Source organism: Magnolia sinica, chromosome 9 (genome assembly GCF_029962835.1).
Source record: "Magnolia sinica isolate HGM2019 chromosome 9, MsV1, whole genome shotgun sequence".
Lineage (NCBI taxonomy): Eukaryota > Viridiplantae > Streptophyta > Magnoliopsida > Magnoliales > Magnoliaceae > Magnolia > Magnolia sinica.
In genome coordinates, this window is record NC_080581.1 from 76,969,879 (window position 1) to 76,996,066 (window position 26,188).

At 37.1% G+C, this 26,188-nt stretch overlaps 1 protein-coding gene across 1 annotated transcript; it reads left to right on the forward strand.

Annotated features, from left to right (window-relative positions):
• The first annotated feature begins 1,191 nt into the window (after window positions 1-1,191).
• On the forward strand, window positions 1,192-20,166 carry LOC131255173 (uncharacterized). Its single transcript, XM_058255872.1, has 11 exons — window positions 1,192-1,365; window positions 2,432-2,523; window positions 2,610-2,670; window positions 4,411-4,470; window positions 4,985-5,049; window positions 10,193-10,299; window positions 11,448-11,566; window positions 17,854-17,925; window positions 18,213-18,298; window positions 18,694-18,790; window positions 19,803-20,166. Exons 1-11 carry the CDS (start codon window positions 1,192-1,194, stop codon window positions 19,953-19,955), a joined length of 1,086 nt encoding a protein of 361 aa, XP_058111855.1. The 3' UTR covers window positions 19,956-20,166.
• The last annotated feature ends 6,022 nt before the right edge of the window (window positions 20,167-26,188 follow it).

The following is a 26,188-nucleotide window of genomic DNA, read 5'->3' on the forward strand; positions in this document are numbered from 1 at the left end:
TATACATTTACGTATACATATATATGGGAAATGGCTCTATGCGGTTGAGCTCATGGGAACTACCTATGAGGTAGAGTTGTGTGGGCCTCACCATGATGTGTGTGGGACATCAACACCATGTATTTGATGGGTCCCCTTTAAATTATGGGATATCCCAAAAATCAGCCATATATCTCGATGGGCCCAACAAATGATTATGAATGTTTTAACGGGAGGGTAACCCCTCTCAACTTTTGTATGTGGTGTGGCCCACACAAGTCATGGATTGACTTGATTTTTAAGCCAGAGGCCCACCATGGAATGGTGCATCTGATTGATAGCATTGATTGATGTTCGACACGCATCATAATGGGCCCACATGGCTCGACCTCATGGGAAGTTTCCATGAGGTGGACCGCATAAGAAATGGTACTAGGAGGACGACCTCATGGGAACATCCCATGAGGTGAGGTTGAGATGTGTGGGCCCCAGATGTGTGTCGAACATCTACCCCATCAGCCAGATGCACCGTTCCATGGTGGGCCACGGGTTTAAAAATCAAGTTAATCCATGATTTGGGTGGGCCACACCACATACAACAGTTGAGAAAGGTTAACCTCTCATTAAAACATTCATAATCACTTATTGGGGCCACTGAGATGTGGTTCACAAATCCAGCCCAGCCATTGTGTGTGTCCCACTTGGATGAGAGGTCAAACTAAGTTTCAGCCGCATCCAAAACTCAAGTGGGCTCCATCAAGTGCTTTGATGTATTTTAGGCATGTCTTCATATGGTTTTAGATGGTATGACCTACTTGAACTCTGCATATGCCTTATTCTTGGGATATTCCATAACCTAAAGGGACTTATAAAATGTACAGTGTTAATGTTCAACACACATCATGGTGGGGCCCACGTAGCTTGACCTCATGGGAAATTAAGAGAGAGAGGGAGGAATAATCACCTTCACATGGGTTCTCACAAGAACTTGCTATAACTTTTTGAGAACTCATCTCTTATAACATGAGCCCAAAATTTAAATTGTCCATGTGATGCAGCACCCCATGAAGCACTTAGGACCCAACTTTTACCCCGATTCAAAACTTTGGTGGGCCATGGCAAAAGAGAGGCAAATCAAGTGAGAAATTGTTTCATTTTTTCATAGTCTACCAAAGTTTTGAATCAAGGTAAAAGTTGGGTCTAGAGTGTTTCATGGGGTGCTACATCATATCAAATCAACAGGTCACTAGAAACCAAGTTCATTTGAATGCCTTAGCCCTTTTGTATCTATTGATTCAGGAAAAAAACTTACTTCCACTGCCCAAACTGGAGGGTGATGAACGTGCAGAAGCACACGCTCTGGCAACTATTTATTCACATCTGGTGGTATGTTTGTCATTGCACCTTTCCTTCTTTTTTCTAGAAATTTTATTTCAGGAAGAAGGGTTTTCACATTTTCATTAGCTAATATTTATTATTGAGGAATTCTACGACGGTAGCACGCTTCATCGAGTTCTGTGAAGTGTACATCCGAATGTGTCCAATTTACATGTGGTGCCTGTGCATGGTGATCAAATCATCGAATTTGTGGACCTGAAAAGCAATGGTATCTGACTGTTCTAGCCAAGCATCTGCTCAGTGGTCTGAAGAGGACAATTAACCCAAAAAGAGCAAATGTACATGTTCAGTGGGCAAAACTTGCAATAATTTGGTGGTCAAAATTGTTGAAAAATGGTTATGCCCATAGTTTACCCATATTGTGGCCAACCAGATCATTGGTGCCAGTCAGCACAGACATTTGCCACGTGTAGTGACACGTGTGTTTCTATGGCAAAGATGTCATTATATCATAAAAAATGCTCTGAATCATGGTTCACGACAAGTGTGTATCTTTGACTCTATGCAGCATTCTATCTGTAATTTCAAATTAAGCCTGATCTCTGTGTAAACTGAAGAGCTTTCACTTTTTATTATAGTTGTACATATAAGAAAGCAGAATAATATGTTAGATGAGGACTCATCATCTGCAACTGAAATGTTGCTTGCAACCTTCTCCAATGCTTACATTGCATGTATACAGGACATTCGAGCCGTGTGTTACGTATGCTCCATCACGAAGATCTCCTGGCACGCAAATCAGGTCTGTTGCTCATCAGGGTAATAACCTATATGAAAACAACACATGATTTAAATAAGTGTCACCACTTTCTGATTCAACTTACACTTGTGTCCCACCTAATGACTGGATTGGCCTGATTACTGTCCTGGTTGATCATGGTTGTGCCGCCTTAAACATGGCCCTGATTTCCTAATTCCTACATGTGCGTTGCAATGGCATTTTAACGAGTTTCCATGTGAATGATCACATGAAACTGGTTGTGGTGATGAATTGTCATGCCACTTAATTATTATAGATTATAGAGGTGCTCATGGTCAATTTTCTGTTATCCAGTGGATGGTTAGATGGTGGATAAAATATCTTGGGGTAGAGGAAGCCATGAGGCTTATGATTTGGAATAATAGTGATCCCAGTTTCAGCCTCAGGTTCTCTCTCATCTCATTTTCTTCAGTTGATGATCTCATGTGCTGTTGATGTGTGGCTGATTTGCAGCCACCTCTTCAAATGACAGGGCAAACAGTGTGAAAGGTTTTACAAGAGCTGACCCAGTTGAGTGGCTGACAGTACTGAAGGTGCTTTAGTCATATTTTCTATTGTGCACACTATATGATCTATAATTTATCTGTGTTAAGCATTTTGCTTTTCTACTGACATTCCCGTCACTTTTATGCAAATGACAATCATCATCATCATAGCCTGTGTTATCACAGACAAAAGGGCACCTTTCTTTTATGGAAAAGATTTTTTTTTCCCCCCATTTTTATACATAAGCTGGTATTGAACGTCAGACCTCAACGTTGAAATGGAGTCTACCATTGAGCTAAGGGCTTGAATAATGGAAAAGACATGATTATAAAGACATTGTGAATTAACTTTGAATTTTGGAGGTGCATTTATGGTAAGGTGAAGTGATGGTATGTCTGTATTTACCTGATAAAGTCGGATGTTTGCTTAGTCGTTATTTCATCCATGTTGCAAGTATGCAAGATGGGTGAGTGAACAATTCTTGATTGAAAAGGTTGAAGTTCTGTAAGAAGTTCAACAGCATCAGATAAAATCAAATCAACCTAAATTCATCCGGGAATGGGTTTATAGAATTAATGTTTGGTTGCCTTATCAACTTGTACGCTTGGGTCCCTTGCTCATGCCACAGTGGTAGACTTACAATAGTTTCAACACGAGGTCATGGGTTTGAGTACCCATTATGGTGAAATGCCAGTGGTGTGAGTGCGTGGGGTGTGATTGCGTGTGTAACAAAAAAAAAAAAAAACTTGTAGGCTTGAAGTACACCTCTTTATTATAAAGCAATGGGAAAAGATGATTTTCCTTTTTTATCAATGAATTATGTATATTGAGGTTTTCGTCTTATATAAGGTCCTCATAACATACCACTGTACCTAAAGAATAATAACATGGTAATGTCTTTTTCTGCATAGTTTATGGACCTATTTGGTTAGTGCTTTGAAGATATACCTTGATGTATGACATGGATTCACATATGCCGGTCCATAAGGACACGTCACCATTTCGTCCGTAGTGAAAAGAAACGCTGACAACCATGTCAATAAAAATCAGCAAAAAGTTGAATATTTTATTTTCCCGCTGGATTATTGCCTAGCATGTTGCAATAGACCCAGCCCTATCAAGTTGATGGCTCTAAAAAGGTAAGGGAGGTCCCAAAGGATGTGGGTGGAGTTAGTAAGAAAAGATTTGATGACTTATGGTGAATATGGTCCCTGATAGAGTGGAATCGTGGAACAGGATTCATGTGGCCGACCCCATTTAGTTGGGACAAGTCTTAGATGATAATGATGGTTTTTTTCCCCACCACAGAAAAGATGGATTTACCACTAGATACAGCTAAAATGCAGATGTGGCTGCCATCATTTTGGTTGTCATGGTTGTCTCTATTTCATTTTTAATGACTAATTGGCATCTATACACACCACATCCCTGATATACAATAATTTCCCTACCAATAGAATACCTTGAAGACGGACACATTCCTGTATACTCTAGCCCACATGCGATAGATGTGCCGAGAATATAGGACATACACCTCACACACTGCCTGAGAGTGACATTGTCAAATGACACCCTGCCAACTTAATCAGCGCCTGCATTTGATTCATGATGGATTTCGGACTCCAATCCGATTCCCAAATTTTAATCAAGTTTACAACCGTTGTGCATGCACTTTTTCTTTTTCTAAATGAACATAAAAGAGCATGTTTCCTCGCCCCAACAATGCTTTACTGTACTAGATATTTCTGCCTTGTTTTTTCATTAACAATGCTCTTCCTGAACTTCAGGTTCCTCATGAACCATCCTTGCATATGGATGATTTTGTCCACATCAAAACCGGCATGCAGGTGTGTGCTAAAATCTATAACACAACAAAAGGGTATTGCTATTACCTGTTTCCTTTTCACAGGACTTGATCTTTTGTCCGTTTAAGGGTCTGGATGGTTATTCAATTCAAACTAAATTGATCTTCATTACAAAGAATACCAAGCACATGGTTAATGCATGGGACTAGGGGCAGTGTGGTACAATTTCAGCTTACTCAGATTATAGGGCTGTTTGCACTCTGATACGTGTCCAAAAACCATTGGCCGCTTGCCATCAATGTTTCCATTGTTGTTTGAGTCGGTTATTCTTTACTTGGTGTCTAACGGAGAAGGAGTTGTGGCTTTCCCAGTGAAGGAAATTTGAGTTTGCAATTCCTCATGTTACCCTAATAGCTTTTCTTAAGAATGAAATGCAACATTCTTCAAACAACTGATCATAAGTCTTCCTCACCATTATTGACCACTTTTTGCTTCAATTGTTTTATCAAGTTTGCTAATGAGTTCAACATTTTATTTTATTTTTTCTGCTTCTCAGACTTGCATACAAGCAGGATTATTGAAAGACGGTCTATGTTCAGTTCAGGATGAGAGTGCAGGTCAGTTCTTTTTCCTGACCCTACCCCAGCCATTTTTCTAAAATACGGTTTGAAGGCTATGCCTATATGCGGTGCAAAAAATTGAAGTGCATATTCACTAAAAGTTTTTTTTTAGAAGCTTTGTTACACTCACTCTGTTCCAGTGAAATAGAAATATAAAGTGATGCATTTTGATCATGGTTAAAAGACTTGGTGACTCGACCTGACTTGTTCGACCCTGAGTTGAGTCATGACTTAGCTGAATCGTGGTTGAATTGACTTGCCTGTGTTGGGGGTGACTCGTGGTGTTAAACTAGATTGGGTCTGACTAAGTCTGAGTTGACTCGGGCAGGTTGCACCTGACTCGTCCATTTCTTAAAACCATGATTTTGGTGCATATGTCATATCTCATAACATACAAAGACATGATTCCTTTACAAAATCGTCTGGAGGGGCTGCTTCTCCCAGTTCTCAATTGCTCGAGTTTATTGAAAAATGGAACATGCATAGAGTTACAAAAAGCTGACGTCGTCTGTGGGGCCCAGATGTTTCCTCAACAAATGACTTTTGGAAGGAAACTAAAACTTGACCTAAACATGCCCCAAGACTTCTGTAACCACTGGAAGCTTTATAAATATGCGTAAATTAAGAACCCACATAGCTTGCACAAGGCTAAGAATGACTTGGTGATGGTACTAGTGATGTCTTAAAAGGTGCATGCCTTACACATTGTTGTGAAAGAAATTGTCATCGAGGCTGTTTTTGATGTTAAAAAATGTGAGGCTTATGCTTCACTTGGTCAAAGGCATACCTCAGCCTCACATATATATTTGAGTGGAATGTTTCTTTATTTGTTCTTTTGGATAGTTCTACACTCAGTTCTATGCATGCACGGCATTTGGATGCATGGTAATTAAATCAACGAATTTTGGGTCACACATCAAAGGCCACTAAGAAAATCTTGCTCCGATTAGATGATTTTAATCATCCAATTAGTAGCTTATAAAATAGATGCGCAAATTGCTTATACTAAATGGCTTTGGTCGTCAATTTGAGCCATCCATTTGTTGGTCTATTTACACCTCCATACATTCATCTCAACCAAAAGATCCTGATCATCCCAGTTGTGGCTTGAAAAATAGAGCGACATAAAATGCAAGGGCCACTTTGGATGGTTATGATCATTTGACAGACGATCTTTCAATGTGACCCATGAACTATGGGCTAAACCTAATGGAGTGTCCAAATCGATTGATCCATGGGTATAAATGCAAGTCAATGCACTATAAGTTGTGTGCTATGAGAGCATCAGATTTTAACTACTTAATATGAAACTAAAGGTAAACCATTCTTTGTACCAGCAAAAGATGTAATCAATTTTTGTAAGCCAAAACATTAATTTAGCGCCTCAATGTAGATTGGGGATGCATGAAATAGACTAATGCAACCCCTCATGCCAGGTACACACTGCACTTCATGCTGAATTGTTTACAAGCTCTGATCATCAATTACAAGGACCCTCTAAGAGTGCTTTAAAATCTAGATTGGACTGGACAATCACACTAGTTTTAGACTGGAGATGTCTGCTATGGCGATCTGATTTCATATGATACCCATTTTTAGAACAAAACCAACTAGGTTTTTGAGATTTTTTAGTCCTTAATTGGAAGCATTCGACCTGGGCAGTTTTGTGTGACCTTCTTGGTCTGTTTATCTCCTCTCTCCTCCATTAAAAAAAAAGTCAATGACTGTTACTAGAAGATTGAAAATAGTGTGGCCCACTGTCCACCATATTGAAAACAAGGATGTCACACACCTTTGTTGCAGTGGCACATATGTCTGTATTCAGATGGGCAGGGCTGCACGGGTATTTGGGTGTGTAGCACAAACAAGAAAAGAAAATTGGATGTACCAGCATGTCTCTTTTTTGTTCTTTCTTTTTTCCTCTTTCTCTGTCCTCTCCTTTCTCTGTCTCTATACAACCATCCAATTCTCCGCCTGTCAAACAGGACTCAAAGATGGGGAGTCATTTGATACATGGGAGAATGCAATGGTCGATATACAGACATTTGAAAAGTGTATACGTGGCATACTTAGACGCGGCTTAACCGTCCATATTGTGGGATTCAGTGTAGATAAGCTGTGGACTAAACATCAGTGCTGGTTCAAAGAATCTAAACTTGGATTCATGGACCCTTATTTGCTTAATGAGGACCATTGGTCATTTCCATTCTTCCATCCACTAAATGGCTACAAAATCAGATGCTTAAGTAATCAAGTTAGTCGTTGTCATCACCAATCTGTTGGGGTTTGCTCCATGAACTCTGTTCCGCCATTCAGGCTTAGACCTTCAGTTAGACCATGGGTCAAGTCTTTTCTTACTACCTCCATGTCCTTGTGGGCCTTCCTTTGCAAGTCAGTGTAACTTCTTATTTATAATCCATCTACATTTGGATTCACAATTTAGACAGTTCAATTTGAGTTACTTTGTATGCCGTTTTTATCTTTTTTTAATGCCTATGTATCAAACTTAGCCAGAGTATTAAAGTGGTTCTCCTCAAAGACAGGTCAACTCTGTTAACATCCAGGTCCGGTTTTATAACATTGCTCTCAACTATGCTTGCCTTTTAAAAGTCTCAATTGTATTAGGAACCTATTAGACTGGTGTTCAGCATATGTATGTTAGGAACCTATTAGATGGGTGTTGGGCATGTGCCAAGACAACCATTCTCTACTTATTTCTGTAGACATGTATTAGGCATATTTGTTGGGTAATATTAAGATGTTTGGTTTGGACAATCTTAATTTCTTTGGTGCTGTTCATATGTGAAAGTTTCAATGCTTTAGCGGGTAATATATTTTTTTGTATTTCCTTTTTTACTTACATGAACTAATAAAATCCTCCAAAGGAAGTTTTGTGCTCCCGTTGCTTGTCCCATGCTTGTATAAAGGAGGGTTGCATTAGCTTGATAGCCGATGTCAAGCTTTTGCCACATCTTTTACTGATGAATCCTGAAAATGAGGTGTTCCCTAACGGTAACCATAACAGCCACCACTGTTACCTTCACGATACGAGGCATAACGACTGTTATGGCCCTGTAACAGCTGTTACGGTCTCTCTCTCTCTCTCTCTCTCTCTCTCTCTCTCTCTCTCTCTCTCCCTCTCTTTAAAATTGAAAAAACTCCTAAAAAACCTATATCTGCCCCATATTGTTGATTAAAAAGTATGAAAAACCTGTATATGTCCTGTAATAGACCATTGCGGGGCTATTATGGGCTTTCTAGGGGATGTAACGTGCTATTAACGGCAATTACAGGTCATTTTTTTCTATAACAGCTGTTACGCCCGTTACGACCCCGTAACGTGTAATGGTTGCCACCGCTACCTTTACGTAACGGCCTTTACAGCCCCGAAACGGCCTTTATAGCACACCATGTGAAAATCTGACGTTTCAAGTAGAGTGGAACAACATAACAAAATGTGTAGCAGCTCTAACCCCAATATGGGATAAGGCTTAGATGATGATGATGACAGCTTAACAAAATAGGATTTTGGCAAGACATTCACCACAAGTATCCTAGAGTATTGAGTACTAATGCCCGTATCATGTACATGTTTAACATGGTACATTGAGCATATATGAGTATTCGGGTATAGTAGCTCTACATGCCCATCAATGCACGACCACGTGTGTAGGATCTTCTAGTTGTATTTCAGGTGGGACCCATAGGTTAGATCATTCGGCCAAAAATTCAAGCTCTTTAACTATCAGTTAAGCTACATACTTACATACACAATGGAGAGTGAGTTCTTTCAGCTGACTACTATTTTCATATGTGTGTGTGTAGCCTATCTCATATGGTTAAATGACAATGGGTCCACCCATCACAAATGTCTTGCACATGTGGTGCAGTCCCAAATGGCCCAGTTGGGTAGCCGCTCAAGAATGCAACAATGAAGAAGAACACACTCCACGTGAGGAAAGTCGAGTAACTAAAACATGCTTTCCATGAATTTCCAATGGGGAAAACCATGTTCCAAAATAAAAGAAATTAGATTGGTCACCTTTTCTTTCTTCAATAATACTTGGATATTTAAAATAAAAAAAAAAACGAATAAAAAAAAAAACAAAAAAAAAAACAAAAAAAAAAAAAAAACAAAAATCCCCTCCCTCTTGCATTGAGGGTTGTTTTTAATCATAAATTTCAACATGCCACATAACTTCCAACCGATAAGATTCAATCATATTCTACTCTTAAGTCTTTAACCAATAGAAAATCATCCTAATATCAACATATATTGAGAAATAAGCTACTAAACTTTCAACCAATAGGAAATAACATCTAAAAGAAGCAACCAATATAATTTAATCTAACACCCAAGCAAAGAAGAAATCCCAATAGGACTGCTGAAATCATGTCATTCTTGTATGTTGTCCACAAAATTGGTGGTAACTCAAACAATATCAAAATTATGTGATCTTGGAATCATTGGAGAGCTATCTAATTCAAGAAGCTTTCAAACATGGCCAATTTCATGTTATTCCAACATTGCTTGATACCTCCAAAGTGGGCCAATACATAAGTGACGGAAATAGCAAGTGAGACTATAAAATTATTTCGAGAAGTAAAAACTAGGAGAAAATCTAATGACAATCTTGAGCTAGGAGACTCAGTCAGAGGAATCTTCATGAGGGACCCACGATGGTGGCCCACTCTCCAGGCGACCATGATTAGTCTTCTGGGGTAAAAAACGTTGACCCTTGTGTATGTGCAAAAAAGTCTAGGCCTTTGGATGGTTTGATCATGGGACATATGAAAATCCACAATGGAGATTTGTTTGGCCCAAATGCAGTCTTCATCAAGTAACATGTGGTTGTTTGGCGGTCCTTTTTCTGCTATTAATAATATCATATTACCATGTTGAATGATGTGTCTGCATGTTGAGTTTGCCTTGGCTGCCACATAAGATGCTAGTGTCATTTCTTACAGCACCTTGCATGTCTAAGTCAATTAGATTAATCTGCTAGAAATTGTAGTTCATTGTCTTTGGGATTACTTTTGTCTGCTTTTCCTCGTGAAAATCTAGGAGTGACTTCCTATATTCATCTTTCAGCTCAATTGTGTTGGGATTTAGGGCTTCTGGTAAGTATATATTTCCTAACAAGTTTGGTGGTGTCTATTGTGGATTCACAACCTGGAGAGACCATTGTTGACTGTTGTGCTGCGCCTGGAGGAAATACTCTATTCATGGCATCACGTTTGAGAGGCCAAGGTGATCTTCAATGAAATCCGATCCTCCGTATTGGATGGGTGAGGAATTATTGAGTCCTGAATCTCTCAATGCATTAAGATGTGTATAACGTCCAAACTCCTGATGTGCTATGTCATATAAGAGGTCCCAGGAAATGGTCAAGGACTGTAGATGTAAAGGGAAGAGCCCTGCCATGGATGGGCATTCCTCAAAAATCCCAAATACAAATATCCTAATTAAAATAAATAACTTAAATTTTATTGGACATCTAGACTCATCTAAATTAAAATAAATCCCAAATTAAATTTTATGGGTAGAAAGAAGATGATGCCGCATCAGTCAAGAAAAAAGGTGACATATTGGACATCTAGACTCATCAAGTCTGAATGATTTTTGGATTCACCATCCACAATGGGGCCCATCCATGCTTTAAATTTTTATTCCTTGTTTCATGTCGAAATCGAGTCTTCTTGCTTTTGGTCCGTCTAAGATGAGTGAAGGGCCAAAACCTGCTAAAACGATCCAAAATAGTTGCTTGTTCAGGACTGAAATCACATCAACTTGGTCATGACCGAAACTGAGTCGATTCGTTTTTTTTGCTAATATTTGATTTCATAGGCCTATCTGGTCAGCAATCTAGATCTGGGGACCGTGGGCTTCACCTGTATGGATTGCCTGCATCAGGTCACTAATCCTGTCCTGATGCACAGGATCCTGTAATTCTTATCTATATGTGAATATAGCATTTGAACATTTCATTCATAGCGTTATGAGCCATACTTGTGTACAAGGCATACCATTTACACACCATCATACATTCTACGATGGCAGAAAGGTACACTTTCATTAAGCGGGTGTGACAGGATTGTTGTTCTTACTCAAAAATAAATCTGGTCCAGGTGGACCACTATATTAGAAACAGGTGATGGGTTAGAAAACTTCAGCCTAGTTTTTATCAGCCATAAATTTGTATCGTGAACTATTGCCTGCCTGACTAGTGGACTGACCTGATACTTGGCCCAGGGCATCTATGTAGAGGTAGTCCTTTGATGGGTAGGTTGTATCTCATTCCTATTTGCATGTTGGTACACCTGGCGTGTACATGGGCTACCTTTAACATGTGTGTGGGCTTAGCAAAGCTCTTTCACTAATGCCTTGTCATGATGTAGGTATGGTGTATGCAATTGACGTAAACAAGGGCCGTTTAAGAATTCTTGAAGAGACAGCCAAGTCACACAATGTCAATGATGTCATCACTGTTGTGCATGCTGACCTTCATATTTTTTATGCAAGTCATTTACCAACAGAAAATTAATTAATAAAGTAAAGGAAATTTTGAGTTCATCAGGATAATCTACATTTCAATTTTCTCTTAACTATGCTTGCATTGTTCTAAATCATCTATTACATATTAAGATGGGTACATTGTTTGTACTAAACTTATATGCGTTATGCTTGCGGAAGGTACCATTTGAGATGCATTGCTTTCTGCCTTTTTATTGTTTGGTATTTATTGTTGTAGATATGTATATAAGGGCCATGCCATCGCAGAAGATCACGTTAGGAAAGCATGTTGAATGCACAATTTGGTGGAAAAACCACAATTTACTTCTCTTTTAGGCTTATACATTATATGCAATTTACACCCACCGTGATTGTTTAATTCATAGTATCCTCTCTGCTTTTAGTTAACATAGTAATCCAAATTCTCAAGTAATTGTGACTAGTGTGCTACATAGCGTAGTGTACTCAAATGGTACAAATCCCTTGTAGTGTACGCTACAGGGGTTGTAGCACTACAATGCACTTATATATGTATATATGTTTTATGTATTTGAAATGCTGTCAAACTCATGTTATAAAAAAAATCATATAATGTAAAATTGATACCAAAATTACTTTATTGTTTCTAACTTTAAACAATGGTGCTTATTATTATTATTATTAAAACGTGTGTTGAATTCACACCATAAAGATATCTTAAAAACTTAAAATTTAAAAGAAAAGAGTTCAAAAGGGGGTTTTTGAAAACCCCTCTTTCAAACCCCAGCCTCCAATGCAACTTCTCCTCCACTTCTTTGAATCTGGCGATCCAGAAGGCCATTGAAGGGGATATTTCGGCCAATCATTGGAGCTTGCAAGGTCTATTTGCTGTGTTTTAAAGAACATTGGAGCTGAAACAAAGGAGAAATCAAATTTCCCCCTGTCCGCATTTGTACGACCACGAAATTGTAAATTTCAGAGTTTTGATTTATTAAATCTCTTCTTGAGCTTGTAAAACTAAGAGGTATGTTCTTGCACAATGAGTTCATTTTCATTTAGAATGAAGTTTTGTTAGTTATTTTGGATTTTTTTTTTTTTTTTCATTTTGTAATATCAAAATGTCAGTTACCATGCAATATTTGTAGGATAGGGTTGGTATGCAATTTTTTCATTTCATTTTTTTAGGTGGTGTTTGTATGGGTGGTATGCATTGTTTTCTATGGTGTGGCCCATGTGGAGCTCACTATGGGTTGTGTATGTATGTGGATATGCATTGTTTTCTATGGTGTGGCACACATGGGGCCCAGTGAGGTGTGTGTGTGTGTGGATGTGCATTATTTTGAAAATGCTTATTCTTCCAAATTTTTATTAGGCGTATGTATATATATTTTGTTTTTTCCTTACTATTTATTATTATTTTATTTAAAATTTAAAAATAGAAGTACCTTGTAGCTCACGCTACACACTGCACTATTAACGCTACAAGCTACAGAGGTTTGAAAGCTATGCAACACACTACCGGTATTTAAAACAGTGATAGAACATCCTTGCAAACCTTTCTGGATTCTTATGCATTCACTCTCTCTGCGTGGTATGTTATAATAAATGTCTCTCAAACATCCTTGCAAACATTTCTAGATTCTTTTACTTTCACTTTCTCTGCGTTTTATGCATTAGCAAGGCATAAAAAGCTCTTTCAACTCATACAGCCAATAGATGTATCAACATCTCCTGAACTTACAATAGATTCTCATGTGAGTGAGGGCTTTACCTTTCACTTGCCAACACAGTGGGCTGTTCATCTGGTGGTGCCCACCATGAACATGCATTGGCTGAAAATTCAGGCTGGTCTACCTACTAGTTAACTTATACATGCATGTTGTGTACGGGTGTTTGGTAATTTTCTTTTGACTACCCATTTTATCATATTTGCATGACCAGTGTTTTAAGCAATAGTTAGTGTGTAGCCTAGTATTCACCCCTCTGAAACATGAGGCTTAAACTATATAGCATGTAGCATAAGCTACAAGCTGCTTCTAAAATTTTAATTAGGGTTGTGCTTGGTTGTGCCAAATATCATGATATGATATTTGGCACCAAATTAGTTTGATTAATAATGAAATTTAATGACATTTTGTGCAACCAAAGACAACCTAAAATAATAGGAAAATAAATAAAGATTAAGTTTAAAGGTAAAGAAAGAGCAACCTAATTGATTTAATATGGTTACTAATATTATTTTAGTATAATCATTGAAAGAATTGACTACTTTTTTATTACAAAATAAAAATGTAATAAATCATTGAAAACATCAATTGATTTTAATGTTTTAGTGAAAAATAACTTGTAATGTAAGCAATGTAGCATATACCATAGGCTATGTAGCGTGTAGCATATGAAAAATTAGTATTTTGCACGGGCTACATGACTTAGTCTATTTTCATGAGCTATACAATATTAAGGCTAAGCTATGCTACATAGTGTATGCTACACACTACATAGCAAAGCTATTTAAAACAATGCATCTACCTTCTTGATGAGTGGACTAGATTGATTTTGTGTTAGAGTGTGTTCATGTGAGTCCATTGGAGTAATGGGCCCCACCAAGGGTTGGCAATAGGTCGAGTAGGGGTCATCTCGAGCTTGACCTTTGCTAAATGGGCCCAACATCTAGGCTTGACCCCGACCCAAGACTAGAAGTGAGATGACTAGGCTTGCTTGAGTGTAGATTCTTATGTGCAAGCGTGGCTTGGTCCAACACACTTATAAAATGATATGAATTAGGGATGCTTGAACTTGTAACCTTTTATATCTATTTAAACTATGTTGAGAAGAAAAAAGGAAAAGTAGAAGAAAAGGGAAGGAAAAGAGAGCTTCAGGGAGTTATGGGATACTTCGAAAGAGTAGGAGGTTAGATACATAGGCGCTCAAGTTAGACACGTGGCCTACATCAACGTAAATTAAACTTGCCATGTTGTGGAATTAATTGTCGCCTAGTCACAGTCCCAAATTCAGATTGATTGAGCAATCTTAGCCTTTGATTAGTAGGCACTTGGTTGTCGAAATAGGACCCTTTTATATTTTTCATTTTTAACCATCCAATAAATGTCCACCAATCCAATAATTAGATAATCAAATAAGTGTAATTGTTGGTTCATGATATAACTAAACTGGAACCCATGATTTCAACAATTTTAATTTTAATTACTTTTGGGCCACACATGCAATTTCTAAGTACTTGCATATCATCCATCAAATTCAGCGAGGATGTCAAAGTTTTCTCTTTAACCTCTTTCTCTCTCTTAGCATCTTTTTACAACACAACCCTAAACAAAACTTAATAAAAAGATATTGCTCACCGTAGGAGTACTGAAGTCGATGTAACATTTTAAACACTCCCCTCAAGCCATAGGATAGATATCACACAAACCTAGCTTGCTTCAGATATCTTTAATTTGGTAATTCCATGTCGATTGGAAGCCTTCATGAAGATGCTGGCCAATTGCTTGTTTGAACGAATGAATGGAGTAATTAGGACAAAGTGACATTCCACCTTTTTTTATATTGTAATTTCTTTAATTTTTACAGAAAGGTAGGAGCACACCACCTATTATTGTGTTAAATCGCAAAAATGGCTTTACAAATTTCGGGTGGGTGCCACAAAAAAGAAACGGGCCTCACCTATCATATAGAACTGCCTTATTAGACCCATACAAATAGGGGTGTCAATGGGTTGGGCTCGGGCATTTCAAAATAAGAATTTTGATTAGGCCCGGCTGGACAGCTTGGCTCGAAATAGTTCAAAATCTGGGCCGAAACCAACCCCAAGCCTGGCCCGTTGACAACCTTATATGCAACAACAGGCCCAACCTCGTCTTAAAGAGAGAGAGAGAGAGAGAGAGAGAGAGAGAGAGAGAGAGAGAGACTAAAAGAACTGAGAGAATCCAAGTTGCTTACAACAAAAGGGCCCATAGACCAATCTAGCAGAGGGAAATATGTTCGAGGAGGACACGAGTCATGCCACCATAGCTTGCTTAACGCCTAGATCTGAATACTAAATTCTTGTACAAAATAGGGCCACTCCAAAGCAATCCACCTCATTGATGTAACCTTGACAACCTTCAGCTAGTAGCACGCAGAACATAAACCAAACTCAATAGTATACGAGCCAAAACACAAACAACCACACAGTTGCCCCAGACCATGTCAGACAAATGGGTACCTCCACCTCAGACCTGTGTTAACCAAATCAGACACAAGCACAACCAAGAGGGCCGAAGCCTGGCATGGATCAGACCCCCACATCAACAAACCTTGCCCTTCTGGTAATCGTTGAAAAAAAAACCCACAGGAATGTTGAGAAACAATGCACGCTTTCGACCCCCAAAACTACCCCACATGCCCTTGATATAACAAATTCAGATTACCAGAAGGTCGGGCCACTCAAAGGTCATGAGCAATAAGACCAATGTCGTCTTAACCAGAGCAAAAATAATATGGTTGACACCCCCATTCTTAGCCAGACAACTTTGGAATTGAACCAAATTACCTCAACGTTAATATTATTGAAGGCCCTAATACCATTAGACTAAAAAGCAAATGGACAACAACTACTGTAACAGAGCTGTGGCACCTGCAAAAAAAATGGAAGGAGATTTCCACCTTTGAACATGATCGACACCCATTCAGCCCACTCAACAACCGGGAGATAACACAACCCATCCACCAAATCCCTAGCATAGGAATTTCATAAATTACTGATTAACCAAGACTTGTAGGAGATAAAAACCTCATCCTAGCATAGGCTTAAATCTGAATTCAATTGAAATCATTTGTCTTGTGCAAGTTTTAACATATTTGGGCAGTTTAAAGGCCAGGGAATGGGGGAAATGGGTTTGGGGTTGGAACATTAAGCTTGAAGTTTAAGGAGGTTTCTGGTTGGGATTTTGGGTTAAGGGTTTTAGGACTTGCAGCTTTGGGATTTTGAAAATTTTGGGTTTTTTTTTTTTTTTTGGTTATACGAAATTAGGGGATTTTGGTGGAAATTAGAACTAGGGTTTTAGAGATTTAGGGTTAGGCCTTTTAAAGATTTAAGGTTTTGAGAACTAGGGTTTGGATAACTAGGATTTTGAGAACTAGGTTTGGATGGATTAGGGGTCGTGGAAAGAAGAAGAAATAAGAAAAAGAAAGAAGGGTGGGTTGTAGAGATGGAGAAGAAGAAATACCTTGAAGAGAAGAAAAAAAGGTGATATTGTTGAGAAGAAAGAAGCGAAAAAAATAACTAGGGAATCACTCCCTATGGTTTCACATGACTAATCCAATTATAGGATGATTTTTATTTTTATTTTTGCCAATTTCAAAGTAAAAGGAGAGAAATCTCTTTCATTCATAATATGCATATTGACTAGGGTGGGGACGTTCAACCCTTTATAGTCTCAGAAAAGAAATATTGTTCATACATATATATAAAGTTTTCTATTTTTTACTTTAGCTTCTTTTTTCACTATGTTTTTTAAAAAAGTCTAAACCGTATTAAACCTGAACTTTTCATTCTCTAAAATTTTGGTGTATCATTGGCTGAATTTTCTACTGTATTTTTAACAATCAAGACCGGATTAAATATGAACAATTCTCGTTTTTTTTTTTTTTTTTTTTTTTTGTGTTCTATGCCATTTTGCTAAAATATGGTTGATCCAAATCGTTGCCACCCCCAGCTCCCACTAACCTTGATACAGATTGATTTCTATTTTGAGGGATTGAGAGAACAATTGCTGCCCCAATAACTGCTTCAATGTCTTTTCAATAGATATAACAAAGATAGAGCAAATGTCTAATTTTGGTTGGCAAGAATCAAATAAATTAGAAAATGTTGTGAGATTTATATTGAACACATTCAGTAGCCATGAACCCCACACCAAATTGTTGTGGCACAATTGGCACATCCTTGGATTTTGCATGTCCTAATATCATGTCGATTCTGACATTTAAGATGTTCAGAGTTACAGATATCGCAATTCCTACTGATTCCCTGTAGACTTAATTGCAAACTAATATATTGACTTTTAGCCAAATTTTTTGTTGTTGGCGGTGATGCCCTTATCCAGGAAGCATAGGATTCTTTTCTTTCTTTTTTTTTTTTTTTGAGTTTATACAGATTTCTGAGGGAACTTTCTTCATTATTTTTATAAAATACTATCCAGATGATTCAATTTTTTATTGAGGCATGTTATTTATGGAGAGCTTTGGATCTTTTTGCCGTCATTTCCTGTTACAATTTTTGTTTGTAATTCACAAAGCTTTTGATTTTTGTAGGAAAAGATATCCAAGAAGTTTGATAAATTTTTGTTGGATGCTCCTTGTTTTGGATTGGGTGTCCTCTCCAAGGTATTCCTTAAACAAGTTTATATTTCTTGAAAAGATAATTAAATTGGGATTGTTTTGGAATTTGGAAAAAATTAAAATAGCCAATTTTGGTTTGAATCATCAAACAGCTGCAATCACTGAAAGTATTGACTTATAATATTATTTCTTTTTGGGTCAGTAATTGGTCACGTGCTTGCTTCTAAGATGCTATGATTGGTAAGGTAGGTGTTTTACGAACATGATTATTTTCTGCAGTGCCTAAGTCTTAATGACTAAATCTTCCTTTCCTATTCAATTTGTTGTTTAAGAGAGCGGACTTACGTTGGAGCCAGAGATTAGAGGATTTGGAACAGTTGACAAATTTACAAGATGAGCTCCTTGATGCAGCTTCATTGTAAGAGTTCAAACCCTTTCTTCTCCTTCGTTTTCTCTTAGAGGCCTTGTGCTATGTAACATGTTTGGTTCTTTTTGAAAATAAAAATAAAAATTGTGATGCTAGGCAAATGTTCTTTATGCTCTTGCTTTTGTTTTTATTTTACATGGCCATTTAGTTTTAATGCATTTCTATGTATCTGGATTACAAAAGGAAATACGTTATGGTTTTCTCTAAAAAGCTATGTTTACACAACAGCTGTTTTTGTTTTTTCGAAGAACCACAAAGTACAATATTAGATCGCCAAAGACATTGTAACAAGCTAATGTATATCCCCATAATACTGCATTGTTTTAAGATTTCTGCAAAAGAATGGTGCCTTCTAGATTTTTACCTTGACGTTATTGCATTTATAGATTAGTGAAGCCTGGAGGGACACTAGTGTACAGTACTTGTTCTATTGATCCTGAAGAGAATGAGGAGAGAGTGGCTGCCTTTCTCCTCAAGCATCCGGTATGGACTCTTTTCTTTTTTGCATGGCTCACTGTTTTCCTCTTTTAAGAATTTGACGGTCGATATCTTGATAGTTCATAATACGTAACATTTCAGTAATGGTTTTCTTGGATTGGTTGGCCTGTCTTCTCCTTCTTGGGTTCTAGCCTCTTTTCTGGAATCATCATTATTCAAAGTCAACAACTTTTCTTTTATTAAGAGTATACACTCGTCTACACATGCCAACCTTGCTTGTGTGAGTACATCTGAGACATGCACAAGCAGGTCCTTGCCATTGGGATGGTGAGGTTTGTCCATTAATCAGACAGCTGTAACATATGTTGAATATTGGCTGCTTGAAATTTCTTCATTTCTTGAGCCACCCAATTATTATTATTTTTTAATTATATATGTGGTGACTTGATAGCTTGAGTGGTGTGGTTTTGAGGCCTGGTTATGTAAACCATGGAGCCAACCTTATGCACGAATCAGATGTCCTTTCAAGTGCCCATTTGGCATGTGAGTTTCCAAGTAGAGGTGGTTGTTGGGTTAGAGAAGCTCTGTAATATAGCTATTCTGTGTATATTCCCCAACTTGTCCAAATTTCTGTTCTCTCAATTTTTGAGATAGAGAAAATTAAGACTGTGCTACTCGTGGCCCCCCCTTTTTTTTTGCTGTTATTTCTCCATGAAATTTAAAAAAGGAAAAAAAAGAAAAAAAGAAAAAGAAAGAAAGAAAAAAAAATTGGCATATTGGCATGTTGCAGTCATGTGCTTTTGTTATGATTGGGGTGGGTGCTTTCTACCCAAATCTAATCAGCTTCATTTCATGTCCTACATTTCATGTCCTACCTGGAAGGAAATGGATGGTGATTTGGGGATCCAAAAAAAAACCCTCCGCATATATGCAATTCCAGTTAGGGAACACTTCAGTTAGCTTCTACCTAATGGGGCTTTTAACCAAGCACACTTTTAGTTTTTATAACTCTTCATACTTTCACACCTTAACGTTTTTACTATGAAATTGATTGCAGGAGTTCACTATAGATCTTGCGGATAGGTACGTCCCACCTGATTTTGTTACGGACAAAGGATTCTTCTTTTCCAACCCAGTCAAACATCATCTTGATGGATCATTTGTGGCCCGCCTGGTCCAATCTGTAGACCACAAGATGAACCCTGGGTAAGCAAACCAAGAATAGTGTAATTTCTATTTTCTTGAAAATTGCTTCAATTCTTGAGGGTAAATTTTTTTAGAGCAATTAAAAATCAAAGCATGTTGAGCCACCACTCTAATCATATTCATCGAAATCACTTTTTTGGAGTGCAGATAGCAAGCAAAACGTGAACCTCTCCTCTTTAATCAAGACAAGGTAGGGCTATGATGGGATAAATTATCCAACAAGGAACGTATCTCTTGTAACGAATGTTGTCAAAATCGTTATCATATTGCAAATCGTAATTGGGGTTGAATCGTATCGAGTCACAAATCGTAAATCGCAAGTTTTTTAAAAAAAAATAAAATTAAAAAAATATATAAATAAATCAGAAAAAAATTAAAGACTTAAACACTATCACGACATGGTATTACTTTAAAAAGTTAGATGATTCTTATCTTTCTTCTTTCTTTCTTTTTTTTCTTTTTTTGTTTATGGTCTTTCAAGAAGTTATCCTAGTAAAAAAAAAATATAAGGATCCTTTAATAATTTATGTTCTTATTACCTTTCTTGAAGGTAGAATTGGATTAGAAAAGCGGCATTTGATTCTGTAGACCAACGGAAAAAAGATATTTTGATTTCTAACCATTATTCCACAATACATATACATCAAGATGATCATAACCATCCATACAAACATACTAGATAAGTCGTAAATCAATTTGGTTTTTCGATTAGTTAAGAAGTAAGAAATCATACCAAAAAAAACTACCATTTAACATTGAAGAAAAAAATATATAATTTAATCTCTTATAAAGAACAAAATAACATAATTTACCTTTTCTAAATGATATATATATATATATATATATTAAAAGGGCTTTTTTTTTTTTTTTTTCTAAACAATTCTTATGAATCGTAATTCAGGATTTGATTTATAAATCATAGGGATTCAAATCATAAAATCGTTAGATTCGTATAAAAAGGGATTCAAAGGTGGGATTTAAATAATTTTACTAAAGATTAAACTCAAATCCTAAATCATAGGATTTTGACAATGTGGCTTATAACAATTTTCCTAGAGAATATCATGTCATCATTGCAAGTTAGGGAAGTGCAAATGGCTTCCCTTTTCTTCATCAAATAAATGCACTTTGCATTTATTAAATTTGTGCATTGTGATTTGTGGGGTCCACTTAAATTTTATTTTATTTTTGATGATCCAAACCGTTGATGACGTTGGACCCATAATGGATGCGCCATTGCCCAAAAGCCTCCCAAGTTCAATGTATACATAATGCCACCAAAAGATGGAGGTTTCTGGTGCATTGCCCATTCATAATAGGAGGCTAATATCAAAGAATAGGGATCACCCCACATTGGAATGTCTACATTTTCTGATGATCAGAATGCTACATAATTCATCGTTTGTAGTGGGGACAGGTGGCAACAGATTTCAAGCCGAAGTTGTACTATGACACTAAAAAAGGTGGAGATGATCCTCTCACACCAGACATCTCAAATAAAGGTATTCCTGATAGAATTAAAACAAAACAGCAAGCTTATTTTCAACCAATGCAATTGATATTGAATGAACCACACATGAAAATTCAATACTTTCTACAGTCGAGGAGATGCACTTGATCTGGACCATTGAATTACTTGGCCGCATTCTGTATGGACCATAAACAAAACCCAATATGATTAACTAATGTTAATAGTTGGATCGATGGACCTGTCGTGGACAATGTCAATAATCCAATTGGAAGCAACATCCAAGGGGTTAGCTTATCAATTTAACAATCCAAAGTCACACACAAGATTCCTTTCTGTGGTCCTTTTGAAGGCACAAATCAGATGTTAGGATTGTTGGATGAGTCTAATTTGAGCAATGACCTATTTAAAATGATGGTTATAATATTTTACACAAGACATGGTTACAAACACATGCTATATACAATAATCAAGCTTATGTGATCCAGCGTGTCCATACAACCCAAATACATAATAAGTTTAAGCCTAGTCCTCTTATAAAGAACAAAATAACATAATTTACCTTTTCTAAATGACATATATATATATATATATATATATATATATATATATATATATATATATATATATATATATATATTAAAAGGTTTTTTTTTTTTTCCTAAACAGTTCTTAACACCCTCACTTCTTAACACCCTCACGCATTTAAAAACATAAAATGAAAGAAAAAAGCTGAAAATAGAAGAAAACAAGTATAATTTGAATCGTAATTTAGGATTTGAATTATAAATCATAGGGATTCAAATCATAAAATTGTAAGATTCATATAAAAAAGGGATTCAAAGGTGGGATTCAAATAATTTTACTCAAGATTAAACTTAAATCCTAAATCATAGGATTTTGATAACACTGCTTGTAACAATTTTCTTAGAGAATATCATTTCATCATTACAAGTTAGGGTAGTGCAAATGGCTTCCCTTTTCTTCATCAAATAAATGTATTGTGCATTGTGATTTGTGGGGTCCACTTTAATTTTATTTTATTTTTGATGATCCAAACCGTTAATGACATGAGACCCATAATGGATGCGCCATTGCCCAGAAGCCTCCCATGTTGAATGTATACATAATGCCACCAAAAGCTAGGAGGTTTCTGGTGCGTTGCCCATTCATAATATGAGGCTAATAGCAAAGAATAGGGATAACCAAACAGTGGGTCCACATTGGAATGTCTACATTTTCTGATGATCGGAACCCTACATAATTCATCGTTTGTAGTGGGGACAGGTGGCAACAGATTTTTAGCTGAACTTGTACTATGACACTAAAAAAGGTAGAGATGATACTCTCACACTGGGCATCTCAAATAAAGGTGTTCCTGACAGAATTAAAACAAAACAGCAAGCTTATTTTCAACCAATGCAATTGGTAGTTAATGAACCATACATGAAAATTCAATACTTTCTACAGTTTAGGAGATGCACTTGATCTAGATCATCCAATTACTTGGCCACATTTTGTATGGACTATAACCAAAACCCAATTTGATTAACTAATGTTAATAGTTGGATTGATGGACCTATTGTGGACAATGTCAATTATCCAATTGGAAGCAACATCCAAGGGATTAGCATATCAATTGAACAATTCGAAGTCATGTACAAGATTCCTTTCAATGGTGCATTTGAAGGCACAAATCAAATGGTTAGGATGGTTGGATGAGTCTAATTTGAGCAATGACTTATCTAGGATGGTGTTTATAATATTTTACTCAAGACATGGTTACAAACACATGCTATATACAATAATCAAGCTTGATAGGCGATCCAGCATGCCTGCACAACTCAAATATATAATAAGTTTAAGCCTAGTCCTCTTTGCTGATGGGGAGCTAAGCTTCTACTTAGCAGCTAAGGGTAAGCGTGGATTAAAAATTCTAGCCCATGTTTTGCTTAATACATTTCACCGATTGTGCTTGGTACAATCTTTTTCTTTCCTGAAGGAGGTAATAATTTGAAGAGCTAATGGGGATTTATGATAGAAGCTGTGGAAGTTTGATTTGGCTGCCAACTCGACACAAGCCTCCTTATCTAGCCTTAGGACTGGTAATGTGAACACAAAACATATGGTACAACAAGAAAAAAGAGGAGCCCATAGCGTGATAGATGGATGTTAGATACCTTTTAATGGTCCTATCAAGTAACTTTCCTTAGGTCCTACCTAAATAGCATTCATACTACCATGACTGAGTTAAGGAGACTTGGGCTCATTGATGGAAATGACATCTTAGCTACTTGAAGACTTAGTGGTGGAGGGGAAGATAATGGGGTTTATGAGGTGGTGGATGGATCAATATGTTAATAATTTAAAATTCTTCCATAACCATCAGGCCAAAATAGTGACTTGAAAAGTTCATATAAAAGTGAGGCCCATAAAGTGGCTAATGAATGTAAGTACCTTTTCATGGCTAAAGAAAGTAGATGTCATGTTATAAAGCCTTCACGTCATGTGAGAATAGATATACCACTATGATAGCATCCACTTGGAACATGCACGTTAGTAATCTTGGTGAGATTGAGCCGCTGATCAGGCAATCTGACCGCGCAAATGCATTGCCTTAAAGAATCAGGCCCATCATCTAATAATAAGATGGGCTCACCTGCCTAAAAGTGTGGAGACTGACAATCAATTCTATCAGTCTTTCATTTTCTTGTCAATATCTGGTTAGACTGAACTTGTTGCTTGTGAGGCAAGTCATCTACAGGATGGTGACTACTTTGTTGACCTGACTTGTAATACAAGGCATCTGGAAAAATGGTGACTATGATCAGTGGCTCCCGTAATTTACATGACTTGTAAGGCAAAGCATCTGGAAAAATGGTGGCTACTTTGATTAGTGGCTCTTGTAATCTACATTTGTGACTCTTAAAGCTAACTGGGGCCATAATGTTATATATGTAACATCCACTTTGTCCATAGGTTATGTGCTGGATTTGGGTTCCCCGAAGGAAAAACCAACCAGATCCATAACTCAAGTGGACCACATCATAGGAAACAAGGGGAATTGGGTATCAATTATAAGTTTGTATGTGGAGACACTTTGATGTGTATCTTTCATCAAAGGTGTTAGTCAATTGTAAATCAGCTAGACCAATTACCTCATTAGAGTCTTCAGCTCATTAAATGAGTTGGTGAAAACTAGGGTTTAGAAACTAACCTAATCCAAAACCCAGGCATAACACATGGCTTGAACTCAAGAAGTTTCCAAAGCATTTTTACATCCAATTTTTTACATACAGTTCTGTGTTGTGTGTGTTAATTAACTATAATTTATGAACTCAGTAAGAAATGGAGAAATGAGGACAGTCAATAGTTAAAAAAGGGAAAAAAAAAAAAGAAAAAAGAAGTGCAAAGACACTTTTGCATGAATAAATGGTGTCACGTGCTTGACGTGCTTATGGTCATGGCTTGCTTGACCTTGTGAGATTGTTGGGTTAGGATTTCCAAGAGTAGTTGGAAATTAAAGCATGTTGGCCCCACATCTAATCACCATTGTCAAATTCATGCATGTATGTGTTGCATGTGGAAATGTTCATTTTAAGAAAAATGGACCCATTGTATTTATAAGATAGAACTCAATCCAAAGCATTTTTACAACCAGTTTCTTACATACATTTCTGTGTTGTATGTGTTAGTTAACTATAATTTATTAACTCAGCAAGAAATGGAGAAATGAGGACAGTCAATAGTTAAAAAAGTAAAAAAATAAAAAAATAAAAATGCACAGACACTTTTGCATGAATAAATGGTGTCACATGCTTGACATGCTTATGGTCATGGCTTGCTTGACCGGGTGAGATTGTTGGGTTAGGAATTCCAAGAGCAGTTGAAAATTAAAGCATGTTAGCCCCACATCTAATGGCCATTGTCAAATTCATGCATGTATGTGTTGCTTGTGGAATTGTTCATTTTAAGAAAAATGGACCAATGGTATTTATAAGATAGAACTCAAGAAGTTTCCAAAGCATTTTTACATCCAATTTTTTTACATACAGTTCTGTGTTGTGTGTGTTAGTTAACTATAATTTATGAACTCAGTAAGAAATGGAGAAATGAGGACAGTCAATTGTTAAAAAAGTAAATTTAAAAAAAAGAAAGTTGCACAGACACTTTTGCATGAACAAATGGTGTCAGGTGCTTGACGTGCTTATGGTCATGGCTTGCTTGACCTGGTGAGATTGTTGGGTTAAGAATTCCAAGGGCAGTTGGAAATTAAAGCATATTGGCCCCACATCTAATGGCCATTGTCAAATTCATGCATATATGTGTTGCGTGTGGAAGCATTAATTTTAAGAAAAATGGACCGATGGTATTTATAAGATAGAGATAGGAAATGGGACACTTGATGCCACCTTCCTTGAATGATCACGGCCAATGATACCCGTTCATGTAGTCAGTCGATTATCCTTGTGTAGATGCCTTGCCTAGGTAGGGTCGGCCGTGACGTTTGTGAGAAATCTACCCTGTCCATCCATTTTTCCAGACTGTTATAACATGAGCCAAAAAATGAAATAAATACAAAACTCAGGGCCATACAACAAGAAAATTAAAGTGGGTAGGAAAATGCTTACTGTTGAAACCTCCCTAGTTCAATCATGTTTGTATGTCATCCATACTGTTAATAAAGTCAATCTTATTGGGAGGAACTGAAAACACAAAAGTTGGGCGGGTTCAACCCGATCGACCCGTGACTGACCCGACATTGGGTT

Excerpts from the sequence above, each read along its gene's own strand:
- LOC131255173 (XM_058255872.1), top strand. The coding sequence starts at position 1,192 with ATGGGGTGCTACATCATATCAAATCAACAGGTCACTAGAAACCAAGTT. Across the intron at positions 2,671-4,410 it reads AGTGGCTGACAGTACTGAAG|GTTCCTCATGAACCATCCTT; the intron begins GTGCTTTAGTCA and ends CCTGAACTTCAG. Across the intron at positions 18,299-18,693 it reads CTCCTTGATGCAGCTTCATT|ATTAGTGAAGCCTGGAGGGA; the intron begins GTAAGAGTTCAA and ends TTGCATTTATAG.